We start from the raw sequence: 24379 nt of genomic DNA on the forward strand, positions 1-24379 counted from the left end.
GGCTTCTCCTCAGGCTCCGCCCTCTCCCTCCACGTGTCCCGCTGCTGAGCTGATAAGAGAGTGAGGAGAAGAGGAGGGAAGATGGAGGAGACACCGGGAGGAGCCTGTCCTGAGGGGGGCAGAATGTGGCGCGGGGGACAAGCTCAATGCTTTCTGTTCCCTGCAGGCCCCGCCCCTTCCGGTGACATCTCATTCTCATCTCCCAGGATCACATGACCAGTGAAGTGTACACAAGGTCTCACAGTGCAGGGAGAAGATACAGACTCCATGGTGGCTGAGCCAGGACCCCAGCACTGCTACCCACTGAGCCACCCTGCTGCCCAGAGCCTGGACTGGAGGAGTGAAGGGTAAGTGACTGGAGATCCTGTCCTGTGTGCTGGACCTGTGACTACAACCCCCATCATGCTGCAGGACCAGCCCCAAATGTCATTATAGGGGAAGGGGAGAAGAAAGAGAGAGCAGTGTGTGTGTGTGCAGGCAGCAGGGGGAGCAGTGTGTGTGTGTGCAGGCAGCAGGGGGAGCAGTGTGTGTGTGTGCAGGCAGCAGGGGGAGCAGTGTGTGTGTGTGCAGGCAGCAGGGGGAGCAGTGTGTGTGTGTGTGCAGGCAGCAGGGGGAGCAGTGTGTGTGCAGGCAGCAGTGTGTGTGTGTGTGTGTGCAGGCAGCAGTGTGTGTGTGCAGGCAGCAGTGTGTGTGTGTGCAGGCAGCAGGGGGAGCAGTGTGTGTGTGCAGGCAGCAGTGTGTGTAGGCAGCAGTGTGTGTGTGCAGGCAGCAGGGGGAGCAGTGTGTGTGTGCAGGCAGCAGTGTGTGTAGGCAGCAGGGGGAGCAGTGTGTGTGTGTGCAGGCAGCAGTGTGTGTGTGTGTGCAGGCAGCAGTGTGTGTGTGTGTGCAGGCAGCAGTGTGTGTGTGTGCAGGCAGCAGGGGGAGCAGTGTGTGTGTGCAGGCAGCAGGGGGAGCAGTGTGTGTGTGCAGGCAGCAGGGGGAGCAGTGTGTGTGTGTGTGCAGGCAGCAGTGTGTGTGTGTGCAGGCAGCAGTGTGTGTGTGCAGGCAGCAGTGTGTGTGTGTGCAGGCAGCAGGGGGAGCAGTGTGTGTGTGCAGGCAGCAGTGTGTGTAGGCAGCAGTGTGTGTGTGCAGGCAGCAGGGGGAGCAGTGTGTGTGTGCAGGCAGCAGTGTGTGTGCAGGCAGCAGGGGGAGCAGTGTGTGTGTGCAGGCAGCAGTGTGTGTAGGCAGCAGGGGCAGCAGTGTGTGTGTGTGCAGGCAGCAGTGTGTGTGCAGGCAGCAGTGTGTGTGTGTGTGTGTGTGTGTGTGTGCAGGCAGCAGTGTGTGTGTGTGTGTGCAGGCAGCAGTGTGTGTGTGTGCAGGCAGCAGGGGGAGCAGTGTGTGTGTGCAGGCAGCAGGGGGAGCAGTGTGTGTGTGCAGGCAGCAGGGGGAGCAGAGTGTGTGTGTGTGCAGGCAGCAGTGTGTGTGTGTGCAGGCAGCAGGGGGAGCAGTGTGTGTGTGCAGGCAGCAGGGGTAGCAGTGTGTGTGTGCAGGCAGCAGGGGGAGCAGTGTGTGTGTAGGCAGCAGGGGGAGCAGTGTGTGTGTAGGCAGCAGTGTGTGTGCAGGCAGCAGGGGGAGCAGTGTGTGTGCAGGCAGCAGTGTGTGTGCAGGCAGCAGGGGGAGCAGTGTGTGTGTGCAGGCAGCAGGGGGAGCAGTGTGTGTGTGTGTGCAGGCAGCAGTGTGTGTGCAGGCAGCAGTGTGTGTGCAGGCAGCAGGGGGAGCAGTGTGTGTGTGCAGGCAGCAGTGTGTGTGTGTGTGTGTGTGTGCAGGCAGCAGTGGGAGCAGTGTGTGTGTGTGCAGGGAGCAGTGTGTGTGTGTGTGTGCAGGCAGCAGTGGGAGCAGTGTGTGTGTGTGTGCAGGCAGCAGGGGGAGCAGTGTGTGTGTTGAGTGTTATTGGATGATTTGGGTTTACTTAGTAGGTTCCTCAGGAAGCTGATGACATCTGGGTGAAGATGGTGGACAGGAGGGGCTTTTGGTTGCAGTGATGGAGGCTGTCCTTCATCGGCAGTGCTGCCTCCATGTTACAGGAGACGCGGCTCCAGCCTTCTCAGGATACAAGTTGGTCCAGGCTCCATGTGTTTTAGGCCTTGGAGCCGCCTCAGTGCTTAGATAACAGGTTCTTGTTGGAGACCACAACCCTCACCTGGCGTCCCCGGGGATGGTGTCCAGACCTAGGTCTCTAGGTCCACAAATGATGGTTGACTCCTGTCAGTAGTGAAGATGCACCAGGAGCAGTGGGACTGAGGGAAGCATCTCAAAGCCTGGTCCTTCCGCTCTGGCTTCAGCCGATACATTGAGGTCCTGGCTTCTGGCCTAGGATGTGCCATGGAACCTGGGGACTGATGGATCTACCCAGGAAGACACCACATTGAAGGATCCTTCCCTCCAGAAGCAGGTTCGCGGAAAATTTGGTTTTGTAAAGATAAGAGGCCCTCACAATCGGGTTCAGCAGAGGACCATTATGGCACAGGGTCAGCAGTTTGCAACCTCAAAGTGGCTCTTGATGTCTCCTTGGTGAGGGAGGCCTCCTCCAGGTCCAGATCGTAAGGCTAATGAAAGAAGGAGCAGCAGTGTTCCACCTCTCTTCTTGGTACCTGGGGTTTCAGGTCCTGCAGTAGTCTACACATACAGGGCACCGTAAAGTCCCTCGAAACTGGGTTTAAGCAGACCTCCAATCTGTGGTCTGCAGTAATTATGCAACTATTAGTAATTAATGGATGAAGGAGGATTGGATGAAGATGTTCAGAAGAAGGCTCTGTCCATACATGTCTCCCCTTGTGGGACAGATTTCAAGGTGTAAGTCCTGCTCCAGTGCAGACACCCATAGCCATAGCTTCTCAGGTGCCTCACATGATGGTTGGAGAAAACTGCCAGATACAGACCATGTGTACAGCCGCAGCAGAGACACCGCCATAGACGGCAGTGTCTATATGTATATACATTCAACAAACACAATGGCATTGCCTGTGACGCAATCAATAACACAATAGGCATTGTCTGTGACGCAATTTACAAAATACCATGGGCTTTGCCTGTGATATATTTAACAAACACAATGGACTTAATTACTCACAGGCAGAAAACACCCCAAAACACCACATATCCCCATAAGTCACTTCCCCTGATAGCCTCGATCTGGGTGAACAACCTATCCAAAAATCACCCAGATTGGTTCAGGAATTTCCTGGAAGTCTTATTTTTGCCCCACCGTGCACATGGTCCCATGCCCCAAATAGTTCCAGTAAAAAGTCCAAGGGGCAGAAACAGAGCCTTTGAAATCCAATATGCCCAAATAGTGTCCCAGGAGCCATAGTCACAGGGCAAGAGGCTGGCAAGCAGGCCTCTCCAACTCCCAGTGACGAAGGTGCTTTCGTCACATGTATAATGGTATACCTTGTAAAAAGCAACACAGTTTATTGATGTCACAAAAATGTACTTATCTGAAAATGAAATTTCCTGTAGTCCGTAGGCAGCACAGTCACGAATGGGTTAAAGCCGCCTAGTTATAACTGGCCAGAGACAGGTTAATTGATAGGTTAATAATGATCAATCACCATGGGCCCTATGAAGCTGAGCAGGAGGAGGGACCCAGCCTGTAAGAAGCAATATTAGATGGAGGTAACGCTCTGCTGCCTGCGGACTACAGGAGATGGAAACTTCAGGTAAGTTTTCATTTTCCTGGACGTCCTCCGGATGGGACTTACAAAGCAGCGCTCAAGTGAGTGGGACAGAAGACCCCATTCAAATATTGTATGGAAAATAGAGGCCTAAGTGTTGAGAATGTCCAGCTTGTGATCCTTCGTGAAGGGTGAAGATGTTGACCATGCGGCAGGATGTCCAGAACATGGTGGTGGAGCAAGTAGTGATTGACGAGGCTTTTCCACAGATCCCCTGATTCACCGCTCTGGTGGCCATGTTCTCTGTCCCTTATTGGGTCCTTGATGCTGAAGAGACAGGGCCTCGGATTTTCTGAAGGTATCTGACCTTTTGATATATTAAGTCTGTTCTTCAGACATCAAGGGAGTGCCATTCCGCTGTTCAAGCGCTGCCTTCTCGTCTCTGTTTAGCTGCTCGCCGTCAGAACCGCAGCAGCGAGCAGTGTAAGTATGGCGTCCCCATTCACTCCTGTTGGACGGCTTCATCCTATCCACTTGCGGCGGTGTTGCAACGGCGAGCAGGTATGCAGAGAAGAGAAGGCAGCGGTCATACGAGTGCTGTCTTCTCTTCAAACTAGCTGATCGGTGGGAGTGCTGAGAGTCAGACCCCCGCCAACCTGATATTGGTGACCTATTCTGAGGACAGGTCATCAATATAAAAAAGCAGACCGCCCCTTTAAGCTCATTCTAGGCCATCTTTAATTGATTTTAATAAATCCTGCCTGTTGTCTTTGCACATGACAGCGCAGAACTGTAAGGGCGCCTTCACACGGAGCAGATTTTGTGGCGGAAAATTCAGCAACTGAAAATCGGCTCCATTCATTAGACTATGGCAGCAAGGACGTTTCTGCAAGCCACGTTCAGGTGAACGGAACTGATTTTTAGTTGCTGAATTTCCTGCCACAAAATCTGCTGCGTTCTGGACCATGGATTCTAGCAGTTACCAGAGCTTACCGGTTGTCACCTGGAGAAGACCTTAAGAGAGAATCTGTCAGGTCGTTTTATCCTTATAATGTGCCTCCATGCAGTAGTAGGTGACCTGACAAAGATGTTGAACATGCTTATGACCTGGAAGATGAGACCTGGCTCATCTATATATCCTGTGTAACCCTCCACTTACTTTATAGCAGACAGCAAACAAATAGTAAAGGAGACTCACTGTAAATAGAAGATCACCAGATTACGGGGTCACGCTTCCAAAAAGCTGGACTTCTCCACCTCGAATCCATCCCAACAGGAAGTAGAAGCAACACTCCAATAGTAACATGGACCTGATGTGGAGTTATTCCCCAAGTCCTCAGGTGACCTTTCTGTTCCTCGTTAGACTGTTGAAAGACTAGCAGAAACGTCACCTGAGAACTTGGGGGACTAACTCCACATTCGTTTCTTTTCACTATTGGAGTGCTGCTTCTACTTGATATCTGTGGTGGAAGACCAGTATTGCTGAGGATAATGGTAGGTATATATAATGTCTCTCCATTGTGTGCTGGGGGTAGTAGTCCTTTATAATCAGTGACTCTATACTTCAGGTAAGATCTTCTTCCTTATGGGATTTTACCATCAATCCTCTGTTTTCCTCATGTTAGGTACAAGACTCTCTGAGTCTTTTTTGTAAGACAATGATCCTTTCCACCAGTGACCAACCATGGATGGAGAAGGACACAGACTTCATGGCTTCAAGAATATTGGACCTCGCCCTTGAGATCATCCACTTGATAACTGGAGAGGTGAGAGTCTCGCATGACATCACTGTTATCTCTAGTAGGTAAATGTAAAGATAACCAGGTAAATGTCTGGAATGGTGGAGGCTTCTTAGAATCTCTGTAGTGATCGGCGTCTCCCCATACACAGGATTACACAGTAGTGAAGAAGTCGTCTGATGAGTGTGTGACACCCAGTGTGTCAGGAGGACAGAGCAGGACCCAGAGCCCCATCACCGAGCCTCCACCTCATTCACTGATACATGAGCAGAAGATCCTAGAACTTACCAACAGGATCACTGACTTGCTGAGCGGGGAGGTGAGCGCTGCTGGGAATGCTGGGACATTATACAATAGCACCAAGGAGGTGTCTGGTAATGACTGTATCCTTGTGTTGTCAGTTTCCTATAAGGTGTCAGGATGTCGCTGTGTATTTCTCCCTCAAGGAGTGGGAGTATTTAGAAGGACACAAGGATATGTACAAGGCCGTCATGATGGAGAATCATCAGCGCCTCACATCACCAGGTAAGAGGAGACCTTCCAGATTATAGAGGAGAGGCCAGGTTTAGGGGTCACCTAGACTCGCTCCTCATCTGATCATCACATATAGACAATGTATTCAGCCATTGTGTTTTCCTATAGATGGATCCAGTCGGAGAAATCCAAATGTTGCATTGGATCATCATGAACTTAAGGTGGAGAATCACCAGCTCTTCATATCACCAGGTAAGAGGGGACCTTCCAGATTATAGAGGAGAGGCCAGGTTTAGGGGTCACCTAGATTCACCCGTTATCTGACCATCACGTATAGACAATGTATTCAGTCACTGTGTATATTCCTATAGATGGATCCAGTCATATAAATCTACCAGAGAGATGTCCTAGTCTTCTGTATTCCCAGGATTGTCTAGAGGAGAAGCAGAATGTCCCACTGGATCATCAGGTAGATGACGCTGAGATTTCTGTAGATCCTCTATAGATTGATGTAATGAAGCTTTCTACTCCTCTTCTCCAGCAGCAGTGGAGTGGACTCTTTATGTGATGGTGATTGGTGGTGGCTGTGGCCGATCATGGCTACAAATGGTTTCTGCTTTCATAGAAGATTGTTTGAATAATATAAGAACTGGTGATCATGAAAATAGCGTCCACTCTAAGATCAGTGCCGATCATTTCCTGTGGGCAAAAAACAGGAATGCTTATGTAGAGGAGTAAAATATTTGGTTGAATGTTGGTCCTGGTTCCTTTTCTTGTTTCTCATGTCCTTCATGTGTGATCTTTGCAGGAAAGTGATGGAAGTGTAAGGTCGAGTGGCCTGGAGACCCCCACATCAGTGTCGGTGATTGGTAAGAGCCTTTTCATAAATCCTGGGTTTTCTTCTTGACTTATACATTGCAGACTGAGTTTACAGAAAACCTTCTCCCTCCTCTGATGGAGGAGATGTATATGGGGTAGATCTCGGCTGATCTTTCCGGAGTTCCTCGTCCAGTAAGTTGGATCAGTTGATGTCCACATGTTTTACTATAAGGCTCGGAGGAATATTATTTCATATTTACCTCGACTTCAGGCTGCAGATTTATGGACTGTACATGTCTTTATTAATGAGGTAACTGATGGGAAGTCCAGAAAAATGTCATCCTTATGGTCCTCGTTATATCATGATATGATTAATAAGTCATTTAGAGCCACATCGTCCATCATTTTCATTGTCACTGGTAAAATTTGATAGAAATGGGTAAGAAATTCCTACAATTACTGTCACAAAACAGAATGGAGTAAAATATAGAGTCGAAGGGATGATGCCATAAGAGAGTCTTTCCCATATGAACTTTCATTGTAAATCCAAGGTTCTCATCCTGTGGCACTTGGAACCCAATATTGCCTAAAGAATAGTATATAAAGTCCACGTACCAGTCTCTAGGCAGTATTGGGTTCCACGTACCAGTCTCTAGGCAGTATTGGGTTCCACGTACCAGTCTCTAGGCAGTATTGGGTTCCACGTACCAGTCTCTAGGCAGTATTGGGTTCCACGTACCAGTCTCTAGGCAGTATTGGGTTCCACGTACCAGTCTCTAGGCAGTATTGGGTTCCACGTACCAGTCTCTAGGCAGTATTGGGTTCCACGTACCAGTCTCTAGGCAGTATTAGGGTTCCACGTACCAGTCTCTAGGCAGTATTAGGGTTCCACGTACCAGTCTCTAGGCAGTATTAGGGTTCCACGTACCAGTCTCTAGGCAGTATTAGGGTTCCACGTACCAGTCTCTAGGCAGTATTAGGGTTCCACGTACCAGTCTCTAGGCAGTATTAGGGTTCCACGTACCAGTCTCTAGGCAGTATTAGCGTTCCACGTACCAGTCTCTAGGCAGTATTAGGGTTCCACGTACCAGTCTCTAGGCAGTATTAGGGTTCCACGTGCCAGTCTCTAGGCAGTATTGGGGTTCCACGTGCCAGTCTCTAGGCAGTATTGGGGTTCCACGTGCCAGTCTCTAGGCAGTATTGGGGTTCCACGTGCCAGTCTCTAGGCAGTATTGGGGTTCCACGTGCCAGTCTCTAGGCAGTATTGGGGTTCCACGTGCCAGTCTCTAGGCAGTATTGGGGTTCCACGTGCCAGTCTCTAGGCAGTATTGGGGTTCCACGTGCCAGTCTCTAGGCAGTATTGGGGTTCCACGTGCCAGTCTCTAGGCAGTATTGGGGTTCCACGTACCAGTCGTACCAGCCATAGACCCTATAGGGAAATTTTCCAGCTGGGCCGATGCCCAAGGGGCCACCCAAGCTCTCCTGGCTGCAGACCAGGTTCTGATACTCAATGGCCACAGTTGCCCTCCTGAACTCAACTGTATTACCGTCGTGAGAACAATGATACAGTTGAATACTTTGCAGAGGACGGCAGTATGTTGTGCTGCACTGTGATATTTTATTCTGCTGGGGCGGTACATTGTGCAGCACTATAGTATTGCAGGCCCTATCTACTTCTGTTGGCCCTGCCCACTTATGCTGTCCGTCTTCTATCAGTTTAGTCCTGCCTAAAATGTGGGGCCTGGTTTATTTTTTTTTTCCCGGGCTACTTTAAGTTCCCAATCCACCCCTGAGTATTGGGATACATGTACCAGTGCCTGGGCAGTATTTGGGTCCATGTACCAGTCTGGAGACCAGTGCCAGTCTTTAGGGAGTAGTCATCCAGTCCTCATGCTATGCATTGATTAGACTGTACAGTTATCACCATAGTCTTGGGGATACATTGATATAATATCTTTCAGTAAAGGACACTTGGTTTAGGACCATTAAGAAATATTGTACAATGTGAAGTCTGAGGAATAGAAACACGAGGGGTCGGTTACAGGTGATCTGTCTGAAGAGGGGAGGTTTATGATGGATGAGTAGATTGTGGTACAGACTACCAGAGTATAGGATAAGCCCAGGTGAAGCCCTGGAGGGGAGGATGTTAAGGGGTAAAGTAGAGGAGCTCAGGGGCAGAAGTTATAATGGGGTTGTTAGTTACTGTCTGGAGGAGCCGCGCTGCAGTGAATTAGATTTGGTCGGTAATTGGTAGAAGTAAAAGGGATGATGAAGAGAAGCAGCAATAGATGGACAGGAGGAGGGATGGACAATGTCTGCAGAGGAGGGTTTGTGTGGCTGTTTGCCAAAAAACAGCTAAAATATTTGCAGTGGCCCCAACGCTATGCTGGGTAACCCGGACACCGTTGAGGTGTCACCATGTGTTGCTGTTCTCCGGAAGGGATGGTAAGGCGTGGTGCACCCCAATGGAAAATAAGTCCAGTGTCAGAGTCTGCAGTAAACCATGGTGCTTGTTTACTGGAGGAATTCAGGAGCAAAACAATACAGGCGAGGCATAGGGCCGGCTTCTCCAGTGTCCTCCCTGGCAGAAGAAGGCTTTGATGCTGAGGAAAGGCCCGAGCGCGCTCTCTTTGTCTCTCGCGCTCTCTTTGTCTCTCGCGCTCTCTTTGTCTCTCGCGCTCTCTTTGTCTCTCGCGCTCTCTTTGTCTCTCGCGCTCTCTTTATCTCTCGCGCTCTCTTTGTCTCTCGCGCTCTCTTTGTCTCTCGCGCTCTCTTTGTCTCTCGCGCTCTCTTTGTCTCTCGCGCTCTCTTTGTCTCGCACTCAATGACACAGCAGTTTTTCCAGACATAACAACGGAGCTAAACCAGACTCTCAAATGGTCAGTCTGTCTAATTTGGTGGTAAAAAAGTCTGGCTTTTTTTCTTTTCTTCCAACCCTATGGCAGCTGTGGAAAATTACCAGATTTTTATTCAAAGTCCCAAAAGTCTCTCTGTATCCATTAACCTTTTCCACAGAGCCTCGCAAATACAGTGCAAATGAACAGGATATATATCACAACATACATATAAAATGCAGTAATACAGTATTAAACAAATAGAAGTCAATTCAAGTTAACCCTTTTAAAGTTAAATAAAGCAAGGAGTTGATGAATTTTCATAGGGGAAACAGGGGCAAATGTTCAGACTTCAAAGTACCCCTGCTCCAGGGCACTACATATTTTATAGACTGTTTTGAAAAATCGTGTTAATAGATAAAAGTTCACCTTTTTAGTGGTTGTCTTTCCTGACTACTAACTGTGTCTCCTGGTACTCAAACGCTTTTAGGATTTACAGTATAGGCAAACTGTATAACTACTGGGTGGTGCTACTACCAAAAAGTTTTTGAATTTCATTTTGGCGATCACTCTATATGGCATCCACCTTTTTCATATCAGTTTATTTAGTTTGTTGCTTTGCCGCAGCCAGCAATTTGCATCCATTGAGACTTTGCTTGTATGGCATATCAATTTTTAAAGCTACAGTACTCCTTTGTGCATGAGCTAGTTATCAGCCCAATTTACATCTGAAAAATTACATTTACTGGTTGATTGCTTTTTAAGCATCATAGTTGCACTGTCAAATTACAGAACATATTTTTCTTCAAGTATACCAAACCTGACCAGGCATATTTTGCAGAGTAACGGACAGCATGTATTTTTGCTCATTTGGATTCATTGTAGAGGTGTCTGTCATTGCATATTTTCTTTTATAGCATTTTTGGAAATTTAATCTGAAACAGATTAGTGTTCCTGAACTGCCATGTTGCACTGTAGAGCAGGGGTGGCCAACCTTATACACAAAGAGCCAAAAAAAACAACAACGTATGACTGCCGGGAGCCACAAGTTATACATTTATACACGAGTCGCCTTATTTTTTGCTCTACAAGATGCACCTAGGTTTAACAAAGAAAACAGGAGAAAATTTTTTTTTCATCTAATCTGAGGTCTGATAAAAATATTCTTGTTTTTCATTAGCAGAGAAATAAAAAGACAAAATATATTTTTCATCAGACCTCAGATAAGACTCCTAAATCAGATACCCAATCCTATTCTGACCTAAAATAAGATCCCCAAACCTCATCAGACCTCCAAAATAATACTCCCAATGCTCTGATCAGACAACACAAATCAGACTCCCAGTGTCAGACCCTCAGTGCCCAGATCAGGACCCCCCCCCCCCCCCCCATGCTCAGATCAGGACAACCCCCCCCATGCTCAGATCAGGACACACACCCCCCACCCCATGCTCAGATCAGAACCTCCCATGCTTATATCAGACCCCCCATGCTCAGTTGTATAATTAAAAAAAAAAATAAAAAATCTCTTCCCTCTCCTGATCAGGCACTGGGCTCCTGCTCTCCACTGTGACCTGATGAGCACAATGTCAGGTCATAGTATTTCTCCACGTACTACGTTCCCACACTGTGTGCATCAAGACGTAGTGGAGAGTGAGCTGGAGCTGCAAAGTAGCAACAGTGCCCGATCAGGAAAAGAGATCTGAGCATGGGGTGGGGAGTGAGTTGGCCTGACTGCTTCCGGCTCCACAGCTAGAGTCGCACTTGAAGAAGCAAAGAGCCGCATGCGGCTCAAGAGCCACAGGTTGGCCACCCCTGGTGTAGAGGACTATGTCCAATTGACCATTTGTTTCTACAAAACTGTGGCTCGGGAGCAGATGCTGCTGTTGGTAGAGCCTCAAAAGCTGCCAGACCTAGGGCAAGCTCGGGTGGAGGTGGCAGAAATGTTATGAACGTTGCATGTAGTGGTTTTGTGATGGTATCTCTCTTGTGGAAAATTTTCTCCAGTGCCAGCTGACAGAATCATGACAGTGGTCCATTTCTGGAGGTAATATGTGGCCGTTCAACCATAAATGTACGAACTACGGCTCTCCTTCAGCACTTGAGGCGACATCACCTGCTCACGTGGAAAAATCAAACTGGGCCGCAATGTGAGCAAGACCTTCCACCTTCTTCCTGTTATCCTTCTAGTAGCCAGGCCACATTCACAAGCATTACAGTGCCATTGTTATCATCATCAGATACTGCTTCTACCCCTCCTTGCCCTCTGCTCCATCTTTAGTCATTCATAACAAAATGTGTGAATGGGGAACATTACAGAAAAATCCGCTTTTGTACCAACTTAATTCCTACCTGGAGGTGCAGTTGTTGCAATACCACTTAGTGGATTCCACTACTTTTACGCATTAAGCAGATTCCTTCCGTCTGACCCTAACTGAGTCGCTGTCCTCCTGCCCCGTCTGACAGTGCAATAAGTTGTTGGAGCAGAGAATACAGTTTGCTGAGCATAATGGAACTGTTTTTCCAACCATTTTGCCAAGAACTTAAAAAGGTTGTCATGTCATTTACCCTATTGATGTCTGGCTGGCTATGGCTTTCTCCACCAAACTCATCGCTTTCCTAGGGATTCTCAGCAGAGTTTGTCTAAAAAGGGTTGTATTTGATGGTACAACCCTTTCATTCTTGTAAATGAAAGTCCGGTTTCTAAGGAACTAGAGACCTCTAATTCATACTTTATAGCTGCAGCCTAATGTGTTAGAAATAATGTGGGGAAGCCTTCTTGTAAACATTGTATGTCCTGTTTTTTTTTTATTAGGAGTTATAAATATATATATTTATTTTTGTTGGTGAACCTAAAAAACCCTCATCTATATTTATAACTGTATTTTGATATGTTTTGCTCATTGTATGGTTTGTTCACATATAAATGATAAATGACAAAAAATGTGTTCCTTTTTCTCAGGTGATGATGGTACGAGAGCCTCCGATGGACATTTTTTATCTCCCAGTTGTGAAGTAGAAGAAAATCAATCACAAACTGGCAAAAATCAACTGGCTGAAATGTTTGCTTGTTCTGAATGTGGAAAACATTTTAAAGAAAAATCTCATCTTTTCACACATGAGAGAATTCACAAAGATGAACGTCCATTTTCATGTTTAGAATGTGAGAAATCTTTTACTTGGAAATCAAGCCTTATGCATCATCTAAGAAGTCACACAGGGGAGAAGCCATTTTCATGTTCAGAATGCGGAAAGTGCTTTACCACTCACTCAAATCTTCTTATGCATCAAAGATTGCACACAGGAAAGCAGCTATATTCATGTTCTGAATGTGGAAAATCCTTCACAGCGCTATCAAATTTTCTTAAACATCAGAGAAGTCACACAGGAGAGAAGCCGTTTTCATGCCCAGAATGTGGGAAATGTTTTGCCTATAACTCAAGTCTTGCTGAACATCAGAGAATTCACACAGGGGAGAAGCCATATTCATGTTCAAACTGTGGAAAATGCTTTACAACTCAATCAAATCTTCTTAGACATCAGAGAACTTACACGGGAGAGAAGCCATTTTCATGTCCTGAATGTAAAAAGTGTTTTAGTCAGAAATCAAATCTTACTAAACATCTAAGAAGCCACACAGGAGACAAGCCATTATCATGCTCAGAATGTGGAAAATGTTATACTCAGAAATCAGATCTTGTTAAACATCTAAGAACTCACACAGGAGAGAAGCCATATTCATGTCCTGAATGTGGGAAATGTTTTAGTCAGAAGTCACGTCTTACGGAGCATCTGAGAACTCACACAGGAGAGAAGCCGTATTCATGTTCTGAATGCGGGAAATGTTTTAGTCAGAAGTCACGTCTTACGGAGCATCTAAGAATTCACACAGGGGAGAGGCCATTTTTATGTCCTAAATGTGGGAAGTGTTTTAGTCAGAAATCATGTCTTAGGAATCATGTAAGAACTCACGCAGTTGAGAAGCCATATTCATGTTCAGAATGTGGAAGATGTTTTGCCCAAAGGACAACTCTTGTATATCATCTAAAAACTCACAGAGGGGAGAAGCCATTTTCATGTCCTGAATGTGATAAATGTTATAGTCATAAATCACATCTTATGGACCATGTAAGAACTCACACGCCGGGGCATAGCAAGTTCCTGCTCTGAATCTCTCACATATCTCCTGCATCCTGCTGCTCACCACCACCACTCAGGCTCCAACTGTTTACCCTGATTCCTTCTTACCTCAGGCACCGGGTATGACTCATGGATGGAGGGCCCATTCAAGCCTCTGCAACCAGTGGTATGGTCTGGGGCTGACTAAACAGCTAAGGTGGCTGCTGGACTTTTCAATTTGCACGAACAGCGAGCCAGGACTCGGGATCTTCCACGGCTGGAGAAGATTGGTTTGATTTTGGTGATAATCAGGCTGATTGGCTTCTAGAACAGCCCATTGATAAAACAAGATGTCCGCCCGACTATCGGAACAGGATCCTGAAAATGCAGCCCAGCAGGGAAACCACCCTTGAGCCTTTCAATACCACTAGTGAGACTCTCTCTTTATGTCCTGGTACTGTAAGTGACCCACAATTTGAAAGATGTGTTTGCAGCTGTCGATCAGTGTAACACTGCCTCCTCCTCAACAGCAAATATTGGGATTAGCCAATGTAACGGATCAGCTTCCGTTAATGGACGCTTCCTAGCTTGCGCCGAGGACCACAAGCACTGCACTGGACACCACAACCGCCGTAGCTTAACTGGAGCCGCGCCGTCTTCCTTCCACTCTGAATGAACCTCCAGCATTCAGGAGAGGGTATCAGGGACAAGAAGAAAGAGATTAAAGCTCCAGGGAATATGCAGAGCATAGCAATCCCCAGCGTGATACAGCAATTCCCTCTAATAACGAGACAAGGCTAGGTTTTGAGGGATCAAGAAGAACATGAACACTTTATTGAGGGCTACCCGCCCGTATTTATGCAGGTCCCCATCTGGGGTACACGCCCCTAGGGGACCAGAAGGAGGACTGTGACACAGGACAGATACGTAGCACTCAGGATATACAGACCCAACACATCCCCACAATGCATCATGGTTTCCTCCTCTCTGCCCTGGAGACACCCGAAGAGCAATTCAATTATCTCTCAGGACAAAGGGAAATCACCAATACACATGTGGGAACAACAGGACAGGAATCCCCACCCAAACACACAATGTCACACCCTCCCAGCAAACACCGACATTTAACCTATTCCCAGATAGCTCAAGTCTGAGGGCATATCATTAGGGGAATGCCGCTCAGAGTACACAAATACAATAAAATTAGCTATCTGGGTGCCATTTTTTTAATCCATACGGATGGGTCTGTCACAAATTCCAACCGCGTTCGGTCCTATTAACAGTCCAGACATGCGGCATAGTTCTGTTACACAGTTCTTGAAAGGTAATATGTCCCGGGGCCATAGTCGTAGGGCAGGAGGCTAGCCATAAGTTTTCTACAATGCCCAGTGGCAAATGGCAGTTTGTCACAAGCCTCTTTGCCAAAAGTTCCAAGCAGCCAGTTTAAACGACCCCATTTTAGAAACTACACTCTCAAATTATCCAAAATTATGTTATAAACTTTAACCCACCACTGTTGTCTTCCGTGGACGTCCCGGCATTTCTGAGCTCACGAGCTCACAGGTGTTCTCATTTTACCAGAATGTAATAAACTGTTTATTTGGCCTCTCCTAACATTTTCCTCTACGTCTATGGATTTCTTCTTTTTCAGCCTAATGATGGTCTGTTTCACTTCCATTGAGAGCTCCTTTGACCGTATGTTGTGGGTTCACAGCAACAGCTTCATAATGCAAATGCCACACCTGGAATCGGTTCCAGACCTTTTACCTGCTTGATTGATTAATGAGTGAATAGCCCATGCAGCCCATTACATAGCTTTTGAGATAATCGTCCAGTTACCTTTGGCAGTGACATATTAAAGAGCTGGAATTCCTAAACCCTTCCTCTAATTAGGATGTCGTACCCTCAAATTACTGCTGAGTCTGCACTTTAAGTTCATATTGATTATATAACTGTCCCAATATTTCTAGACTAGGGCTGCACGATATATCGCAAAAATAATCTAATCGCGATAATCGGCAAATGCGATATGGCGATTCGGCCGACTTGAAAATGCTGTGATTTATATATGAAGGGGCCCCTATTGATAAAATGTCCTCTGTCCTATTGATAAAATGGCCAGCCTCTGTACTTACTTTCACGATGAATGCACTGCAGCGAGCGAGGCGGCCAGCCGGCCGGCTCGTGATTGACGTCACTTAATTCAGGAAGCAGGAGCGTGACTAAGTGGGAGGAGCGTAACAGTGACGTCAGGCACGCGGCACGCGCCGGCCGGCTCGCTCGCTGCCGCTCTGCAGTGTGAGTGCATTCATAGTGAAAGTACAGAGGCTGGCCATTTTATGAATAGGAGTTGTGCGCAGTTTAGGACACATGAGGGGACACATAGGGCCATGAGGGGGACCAGCATAAGATGCTATATGTGTGTCTTATGCTGGCCCCCCTCACGGCCCCATGTGTCATAGCACACATCCCCCATAACAGTGCCATCCACAGGTCTCCCATAACAGTGCCATCCACAAGTCCCCCATAAGTGTCCTCCACAGATCCTCCACATAAGTGTCATCCACAGATCCCCCACATAACAGCGTCCTCCCCAGATCCCCCACATAACAGCGTCCTCCCCAGATCCCCCACATAACAGCGTCCTCCCCAGATCCCCCACATAACAGCGTCCTCCCCAGATCCCCCACATAACAGCGTCCTCCCCAGATCCCCCCACATAACAGCGCCATCCACAGATCCCCCGCATAACTATGTCATACCAAGCCGCGTCAGCGGCTCATATGGGAAAATCCAAGCAAATAGACCTCTAGCACAATTCCCTTAAAATATCGCATCGCATATCGTTATCGCAATTTTTAGGGCCCTAATCGCAATCGCACAAAATTCCCATATCGTGCAGCCCTATTCTAGACCAAATTGTATGCATAGTATATACACTAGAGATACAGCGGGTAGTGATTAATAAATCTTGGGCAAAGCTATATAAGGGCAGGTTCACATTAACGTTAGGAATTCTGTTATTGTGTTCCACTATAACAGAATTTTAGGACAGAATTCCGGGGCGGAGGGCTTAATCTAAAAGGAGGCAGCTACCCTCCAAACAGACTGCAAGAAAATCTCCACCAGCACATGGCTGTGGTCCTGTGACGGTGGACGCGTCGTCACTCTAAATGTTCTTGCTTCCTGTAGATTGTGTAATTATTTTTCTATCCCCGGTCGTTGAGAAACCTAATATATCTGTTGTTTTCCGTACGCCTCCCACAAGGGCACTTCAGCAGTAGGGTACCCACGCCCCCAGGGACAGGAAACGATGTAGAAAGCCGACGTTTAAATGCCTCCTCCCATTACCTTCTCCAGTCGTTTCCTGTCCCTTGGGATGAGTGGAAAGCTGGCAGGCTCCCTCCTGCCGAAGTTCCATGCGCCCAGCCTGCGGTGAGTATTCCCTGCTTGTCAGGAGGGCTGTGGAAGAGCGGCGGGCGCTGGGGGCGAGATACGGCTCCCACCGCATGCTTGTGGCATAAGTCCTGAGTTCAGGCAGCCCCCGGACGGTGCACGGGCTCAGGGGAAGCCAGTTGCAGGGACAGAAGGCGCGCAGGATCTCTGAGCTGAGATCTCACGAGGTCCGGTCACGTGACCTCGGCCGGACCACGTGACGCGCCGGCAAGTCATGTGTCCAGGAAGTGATTCAAATTTGGCGGCGGGAAGCTGCAAAAACGCCGCAGAGTGTCTCCAGCAGAGCAGAGTGGATGCCTCATCATGTCTTTGCAGCAGGAGAAGCCTTCTGATGCCCCTAAGGCCCCCAGTCCGGTAAGCCTCCTCCTCTGGAGTAGTTTATATATACTATCACCTGTGGGATTTTTGTTTTGTAATCCTGGTGACAGCTACCCCACTCCTTCCCCTGAATTAAAGAAGAGCCCCTGCTCTTTTTGTAGTTACAGAATAGAGAAACCGGAAGGAGTGGGGAATCTGCACAGAAGAAAAAATGTGCTATTTGCAAAAAGCCTCTGCCAGGACTTTTTTTTTTTTTTTTGCTATCTGCCAAAAGTGTACTGACAAAATAATGGCTGAATATTCCCTTTCTCTAGTGGAAAATTTACGATCCATTATAAGAGAAGAATTGAGTTCCGCAGTGGAAGCAAAAATGGCGTCTTTTCCCCAAAAACCTTCCACTTCTAAAATGGTCACGGAACCCCAGATAGAATGGGATATGGAGGACGACTATTTTAATGATTCGTCGGACTCGGGATCCGCCTCTGATGAGGAAGTCAGCGGTCCGTTATGCTCATTAGAAGACACTGACTGTCTCTTGAAGGCTATAAGATTAACTCTGAATATTGAGGAATCTAGACAGTCAGTCGGTTCATGATCAGATCTTCAAAGGGCTGGGTGATAGGAAGAGGAGAGTGTTCCCCATCCATGACAGAATCCGAAAGCTTATACAGGACGAGTGGAAAGACCCAGAAGAAAGGGCCGGTACTTCAAAAAACTTTAAAAGGAAATATCCCTTTAGCGAGAAAGATTCAGCTCTTTGGGATAAAACACCAAAGGTTGACGCCCCTGTTGCGTGAATCTCCAAAAAGGCAGCCTTGCCTTTTTGAAGATGTCTGCTTATTAAAAGATGCTATGGATTAAAAATGCAAATCCGTACTTAAAAGAATCTTTGGATTCCAATACCGCTATGTTGAGGCCTAGCATAGCTGCCACCTATACGGCTGAAGGGTTAAATAGAATAAGCTATATGATCTGTATGAAGGACAGGAGGTTGGGTGACATCATACTAGAGGGTGAATATATATTTACATTGACCTTCTGTATAAGGAACTGTTCCTAGTCAGCACTATTGTAATGAGAGCCGCAGCTGTTCATGTATGGATGGATGTATAAAAGGCCCGTATGGTCAAGAATAAACTCAGAGCTGTTTCTGACATCATAGTGTATGTGTCATTGATAGTTCTCCAGGCCTGTCTTCGGGGACAAAGAAAGGAATCGAGGTGCTTTGAGAAGGAAAGGATACTTTCAACTGCTAGATCTGGCTCTCTCAGCTGGAGGAGCACCTGGTCTCTGACACCCCAGAGAGGATATCCTGGCCTCCTTGCCGGTTTTGAAACAGGCCTCTAACTTCCTGGCAGACGCTTCTGCCGATCTTGTAAAGTTATCAGCTAGGTCAGCGGCTCTTTCTAATACGGCAAGGAGGTCAGTCGGGTTATCCTCTTGGTCAGGCGATACCGCTTCAAAAAATAAACTCTCTGCAGTATCCCTTGTGAAGGAGATCGTCTATTCGGTTCAGTCTTAGACGATATTCTTGAAAAGGCCTCTGATAGAAGAAAGGGGTTTCCGCCAGAGTCCAGGTTCTTCCAACAGCGTCGTTCCTTTCGCCCCCAAAAAAGGGTAGACAGGACCGTAGAAAAAAGGATCCCGATAGTTATTGGCAGTCCTCAAAGGGGAGAGGTAGGAACTTCCTCTTTAGCCAGGATAAGTCTACAAAACAATCCTCCCAATGACTCCATCTTGTCCCTTCCTGGGAAAAGATCTCAAACTCAGCCTGGGTCCTAGACGTAATCAGTCAGGGATACCAGCTGGAATTTTGCACTCCCCCTCCAGACAGATTTGTAGCTTCTTCTCCTCAGCTGTTTCTTGTCCAGCACTCCCAACCTCCTAATGTTCCCCTCTCCCACTTCTCTGGTTGCCAGATATAGAGCTTCCTGCCTGGACTTCTATACTGACCCACTGGAGCTGAGTTGCTGTTATCCCTGGTTGTCGTTTTAGAGCATTACCCTCTGGATCCCTGTTGGTTGTTTGTTGTCGCCCACCTGGGACTATGTTTTGTCAGTATTGTCTGTCTTCTCCCTAGTGTTTCCCTTTAGTGTTAGTGGTGCGGACTAGTGTTCCCACGGCCCTATTCACTACGTAGGGCTCATCTTAGGGAAAGCCAGGGTTTAGGCACGTGATCGGCGTACGGGTGAGAAACCCGTCTAGGGATGTCAGGTGCCACCCTCAAGGTGAGTTAGGGGTCACCATCTTTCCCTCTCCTTTGGACAGGGCCTTCCTTTTCCCTCCCTTTGCATCACATATGTGATAGGCACGCCGGTCGTGATAGGCTCCTTCAGAGCAATAATCAATCTAGGGCTCCTCAACAAGTATATAAAATACTAAAAGTTCAAAATGGAGACGGTAAGATCTACAGTGAACCTTTTAACATAAAACTGCTCCATGGTAACTCGACCTGGCGGACGCATATTACCATGTTCCGATCCATCAAAAATATCTACGTTTCACCATTTTCAGGGGAGAGCGTCTTTTCCATCTCCAGTTTCAGGTGTTAGCATTTGGCCTGGCCTCAGCACCCAGAGTATTCACAAAGATTATTGCAGAAATCTCAGCTTTTTTCCACCAGAAGGGGATAAACTTCATACCCTATTTACCCTATTTACAAGTGAAGTTTGTCTTGGAGACCTTAAGATCCCTAGGTTGGAAAATAAATCTGAAAAAAATCTAATCTATCACCCAGCCGAAAGATGACCTTTCTAGGTATTCTTCTGGATTCAAGCCAGATGACCTCTTTTCTTCCAGAACAAAAGATTCGGGACATCAAATCAAAAATGTCCATCTTTTTATGCCAGAGAGGTCACGTTCCGAAGAATTATGAAAATTCTGGGACTCATGACTTTGACGATTCCTGCGGTGAGATGGGCCCAGGCTCAAGGGAGACCACTACAGGAATTCCTGCTAAAACAGTGGAACAAAAGCATCTTCTTCCTGGAAAAGGCTGTTACCTTACCTCCAAGGGTCAAACTCTCCTTGGGGTGGTGGCTGAACGAAAGAAACTTGGTCAAGGGGGTCCCTTGGAAGCTCTCCAATCAGATAGTGGTAACAGACGCAAGCGGGGCAGGCTGGGGAGCCCATTGTCAGGGTCAGCTGTTACAGGGGTCCTGGGATGCAGAGACCCTTCCCTTTTCTTCAAACGCCAAAGAGCTGACCGTGTATATGGCCCTAAAAGCCCTGGCTCCAGTCATCCGAGGACAAAACGTAAAAATCCTCTAACAACTCCACCATGGTGGTATATCTCAACAAGCAAGGGGGCACAATAAGCAGTTCCCTTTGTCAGATAGCATCTCGGATCTTTTCTTGGGCAGAGTCAAACATCCAGTCCATAACCGCTGTCCATCTAAAGGGGGACGAGAACACACTGGCGGACTTCCTGAGCAGGAAGAGAATTTGGCCAGGGGAGTGGAGCCTCAAAAAAGCGGTGTTCCAGAACATCTGCAGCAAATGGAAAGTCCCAATAATAGACCATTTTGCTTCCCAAAAGAACAAACCGGTGGACCTTTTTCTATTCCCTCTCGGCGAAGGATCATCCGGTGAGAGTGGATGCCTTAGCGGGTCCATGGCCGTTGGGTCTGCTCTGTATCCGTTCCCCCCCCCCCCCCTCCCCTTTCTAGCTCATACCAAAGGTTCTGGCAAAGATAATAGAGGAACGAGCCCATGTCATCCTAGTGGCACCATACTGGCCCAAAAGGCCTTGGCTCTCCCTCCTTCTGAACCTCTCCAAGGGGTACTTCTGGACCCTTCTACAGTCTCCGGACCTTCTCCATCAGGGCCCAGCTTGGCATCCGGCAATCTGCAGACTAACATTTACAGCGTGGAATTTGAGCGCTCCATTTTGAAGTCCAGGGGCTTCTCTGATGCAGTTATCTCCACCCTGCTCTCTAGCAGAAAGCAAGTAACTTCCAATATCTACTGGAGAACTTGGAAAACCTTCATGTCTGTGAAGATGCTCATTTATCCAGGTCATGGTATATCTGTAAAGAATAAATCAAGGCAACTGGACGTACTGTAGATTTCTTGAAAACGTTTCACTTGTTCTTCCAACGAGCTTTCTCAATTCTGAGTGACTGTACAAGAATTCTCTGGGAAAAAATATGAAACTGAATCAACATCTGGTAATTATACCCAGCATGGGGTCAGAGGTCATACCCAGCATGGGGTCAAAGGTGTTGATTCCATTATCCTAATTGGAGTCAGTAGGTGATAAAGACTTCCCAGAAAAAGGTGTCAAGACAGCATTGTATGTGGCAGACAATAGATGTCTAACCTTCCCGCCTCTATTCAAGCTTTGCTTCTCCATTTTTACGTAGATGGCCTCTTTTACACCTCGTTTGTACCAATCGGCCTCCTTATCCAAAACACGTACTTGGGTATAATTACCAGATGTTGATTCAGTTACATATTTATTCCCAGAGAATTCTTGTACAGTCACTCAGAATTGAGAAAGCTCGTTGGAAGAATGAGTGAAACGTTTTCAAGAAATCTACAGTACGTCCAGTTGCCTAGATTTAATCTTATCAGATGTTTGGGAAAACCTTCCTTTCATTTGCCAAGGAATCCTGGAATCCCACTCTTCCCCCAGATATGAGGGTAATCCTAGACTTCCTTCAGAAGGGGCTAGATAAAGGTCTTCGTGTCAGTACCATCAAGGTCCAGATTTCAGCCCTTAGTGCCTTTTTGGATATGAGATTGGCGGATTTGGATGTGGTCAAGAGGTTCATAAAGGGAGCCAGCAGACTTCACCCAGTTATTAGATCTACGGTTCTGCCTTGGGACCTTAATTTGGTCCTTTCCGTCCTTATGGACCCTCCCTTTTGAACCTCTTGAGTCAATCCCCCTAAGGTTGCTGTCCTTTTTAAATCTGCTTTTCTCATAGCTATCACCTCAGCTAGGAGAGTGGGAGAGATCCAGGCTCTTTCATGCAGACCTCCATACCTATCCATCCTTGACGACAGAATTATATTGAGACATGAACCCTCATTCTTACCAAAGGTATTCTCAAAATTCCACTGCCAACAGGAGATTTCCTTACCCACCTTCTGCGCACGGGCAAAATCTTCAAAAGAAAGACGTTTCCACCATCTGGATGTACGCAGATGCATACTTGTCTATCTGGAAGCCACAAAAGGACTGCGAAAATCCGACCGTCTTCTGGTCCAGTATGCAGGCCAAAATAGGGGGCAGGCAGCATCAAAAATTACTATAGCCCGCTGGATAAGAATGACCGTTGCAATGGCCTATACCATTGCAATGGCCTCCAGAGGGTTTAAAAGCCCATTCAACCAGAGCGATTTCCACCTCTTGGGCAGAATCCGCCTCCTTGTCTCAGTTCTGCCAAGCCGCTACATGGTCAAATCCTTCCACCTTTTTCAACCACTATATAGGTTGGACGTTCAGTCCAATTCGGATTTGTCGTTCAGACGAAAAGTCCTGTCAGCGTTAGTCTCTCCCCCCCCCCCCCCCCTAATGGATTCCTTTGTTGTTCCTCCTGCTGAAGTGCCGTTGTGGGAGGCATACGGAAAAGATGATTACTCTTACCGGTAATTGGATTTTCCGTATAGCCTCAACAGCACTGTTTTTTTCCCACCCATTGTTTGCTTGTATTCTTTTGTCTATAATAACTTTATTCATATTTCCCTACAAATAAAAGGTTACTTCTTCAGCATAATCCTGGTTCCTTTGGTACTTACTGGAGAAGGTAATGGTGAGGAGGCATTTTAAACTTCTGCTTTCTACGTTGTTTCCTGTCCCTGGGGGCGGGGTACCCTCCTGCTGAAGTGCCGTTGTGGAGGCTATACTGAAAATCCAATTACCGGTAAGAGTAATTATCTTCTTTTTCTTTATCAAGGAAGGAGAATTTTTACACTTGAAAATTATTTTTTTTTTCTATTTTACACTTACTAGACGTCTGGGGGATTTTTACCAGTGCATTTTTTTTAAATTGATGATTTAACCTGTAACTAGTTCTGATCCATTATCTCCAGTTACAGGGGGAACACAGAGCAGCACAACCTCCACAGCAGAGCCGGTCTGGGCCTGATTTCTAACATACAGTCCCATTTAAATAACCTCATTCCCCCAGTCTTCTCTCACATACAGCCCCATGTAATTCGGTTTTGACTAAATCCCACGACTCAAAGGACCTGGTCCTCCTTAGTCATGGGAAATAGCCGGCTCCACAGTAGCTGTCTATTTCCCATAACGGGTAAGGACCTTTTTGCCCCCTAGTGGTCAGGTCCGCCCCAGATCTTTTGGCCCCTTAGTGGTGAGGTCCTGTATAGATACAGTATTTAGCCATGTCACAGTGAATTGGCTATTTCCCATGACTCAGAAGGACCTGGTCCTCACTAATAATGGAGAATGGCCACCTCTATAGCAGCCGTCTGTTTCCTATAATCTGCAGGGACCATTTATTCCCATTTTTTATTTTTTTTTGTCCTTGACCTGATCTATCATAGTATTTAGCTTCACAGTGAATTGGCTAAATCCCAGTCTCTCCACAAGAACCATTCTAGTAAAGCTTCGGTGACATTATTTGTATTTGTTTCACTTTGTAGCATTGACTAAATTAATACAGGTGAACGGTGGATAATAAAGTCTTTATAGTTATTTTCTATTTCCCGGACTCCAGAAGGACCTTCTCCATCTATTATATACTGAGAAGGGGTCATGTAGGAGATGTCCCTCTGAGTGATGGGATATACAGCAGCTAGCTTACATAGAAGTGACTATTTCCCGCACTCCAGAAGGACCTTCTCCTTTTTCATTCTTTTACTAGTGGTTAGGCCGGGATTCCTCTGACACATTAGCAGCACGTATATTCACCGATGATGCACTTTATGAACTCTGCCTTTGTTTCTTCTAACAAATATTTAAAAAACAACCTGAGCTTCTTCAGGACCTACCACTGAAA

At 46.9% G+C, this 24379-nt stretch overlaps 2 protein-coding genes across 3 annotated transcripts in view; one reads left to right on the top strand and one right to left on the bottom strand.

Moving 5' to 3' along the window:
• The window catches only part of LOC120996590 (transmembrane O-methyltransferase homolog), a 372830-nt gene that overhangs the window by 309577 nt on the left and 38874 nt on the right, over window positions 1–24379 (bottom strand). The gene's annotated exons all lie outside the window — the stretch shown is intronic.
• On the top strand, window positions 209–13789 carry LOC120996581 (gastrula zinc finger protein XlCGF26.1-like). 2 transcript variants are annotated; one of them, XM_040426599.1, is made up of 8 exons: window positions 209–347; window positions 5279–5419; window positions 5544–5711; window positions 5794–5917; window positions 6035–6118; window positions 6238–6335; window positions 6675–6735; window positions 12482–13789. In XM_040426599.1, exons 2-8 carry the CDS (start codon window positions 5312–5314, stop codon window positions 13687–13689), a joined length of 1851 nt encoding a protein of 616 aa, XP_040282533.1. In that variant the 5' UTR covers window positions 209–347; window positions 5279–5311; the 3' UTR covers window positions 13690–13789. The 2 variants fall into 2 exon arrangements, with proteins under 2 accessions (XP_040282533.1, XP_040282534.1); XM_040426600.1 differs by having other exon boundaries at window positions 6035–6056; window positions 6260–6335.

Source organism: Bufo bufo, chromosome 3, assembly GCF_905171765.1.
Source record: "Bufo bufo chromosome 3, aBufBuf1.1, whole genome shotgun sequence".
NCBI classification, from domain to species: domain Eukaryota; kingdom Metazoa; phylum Chordata; class Amphibia; order Anura; family Bufonidae; genus Bufo; species Bufo bufo.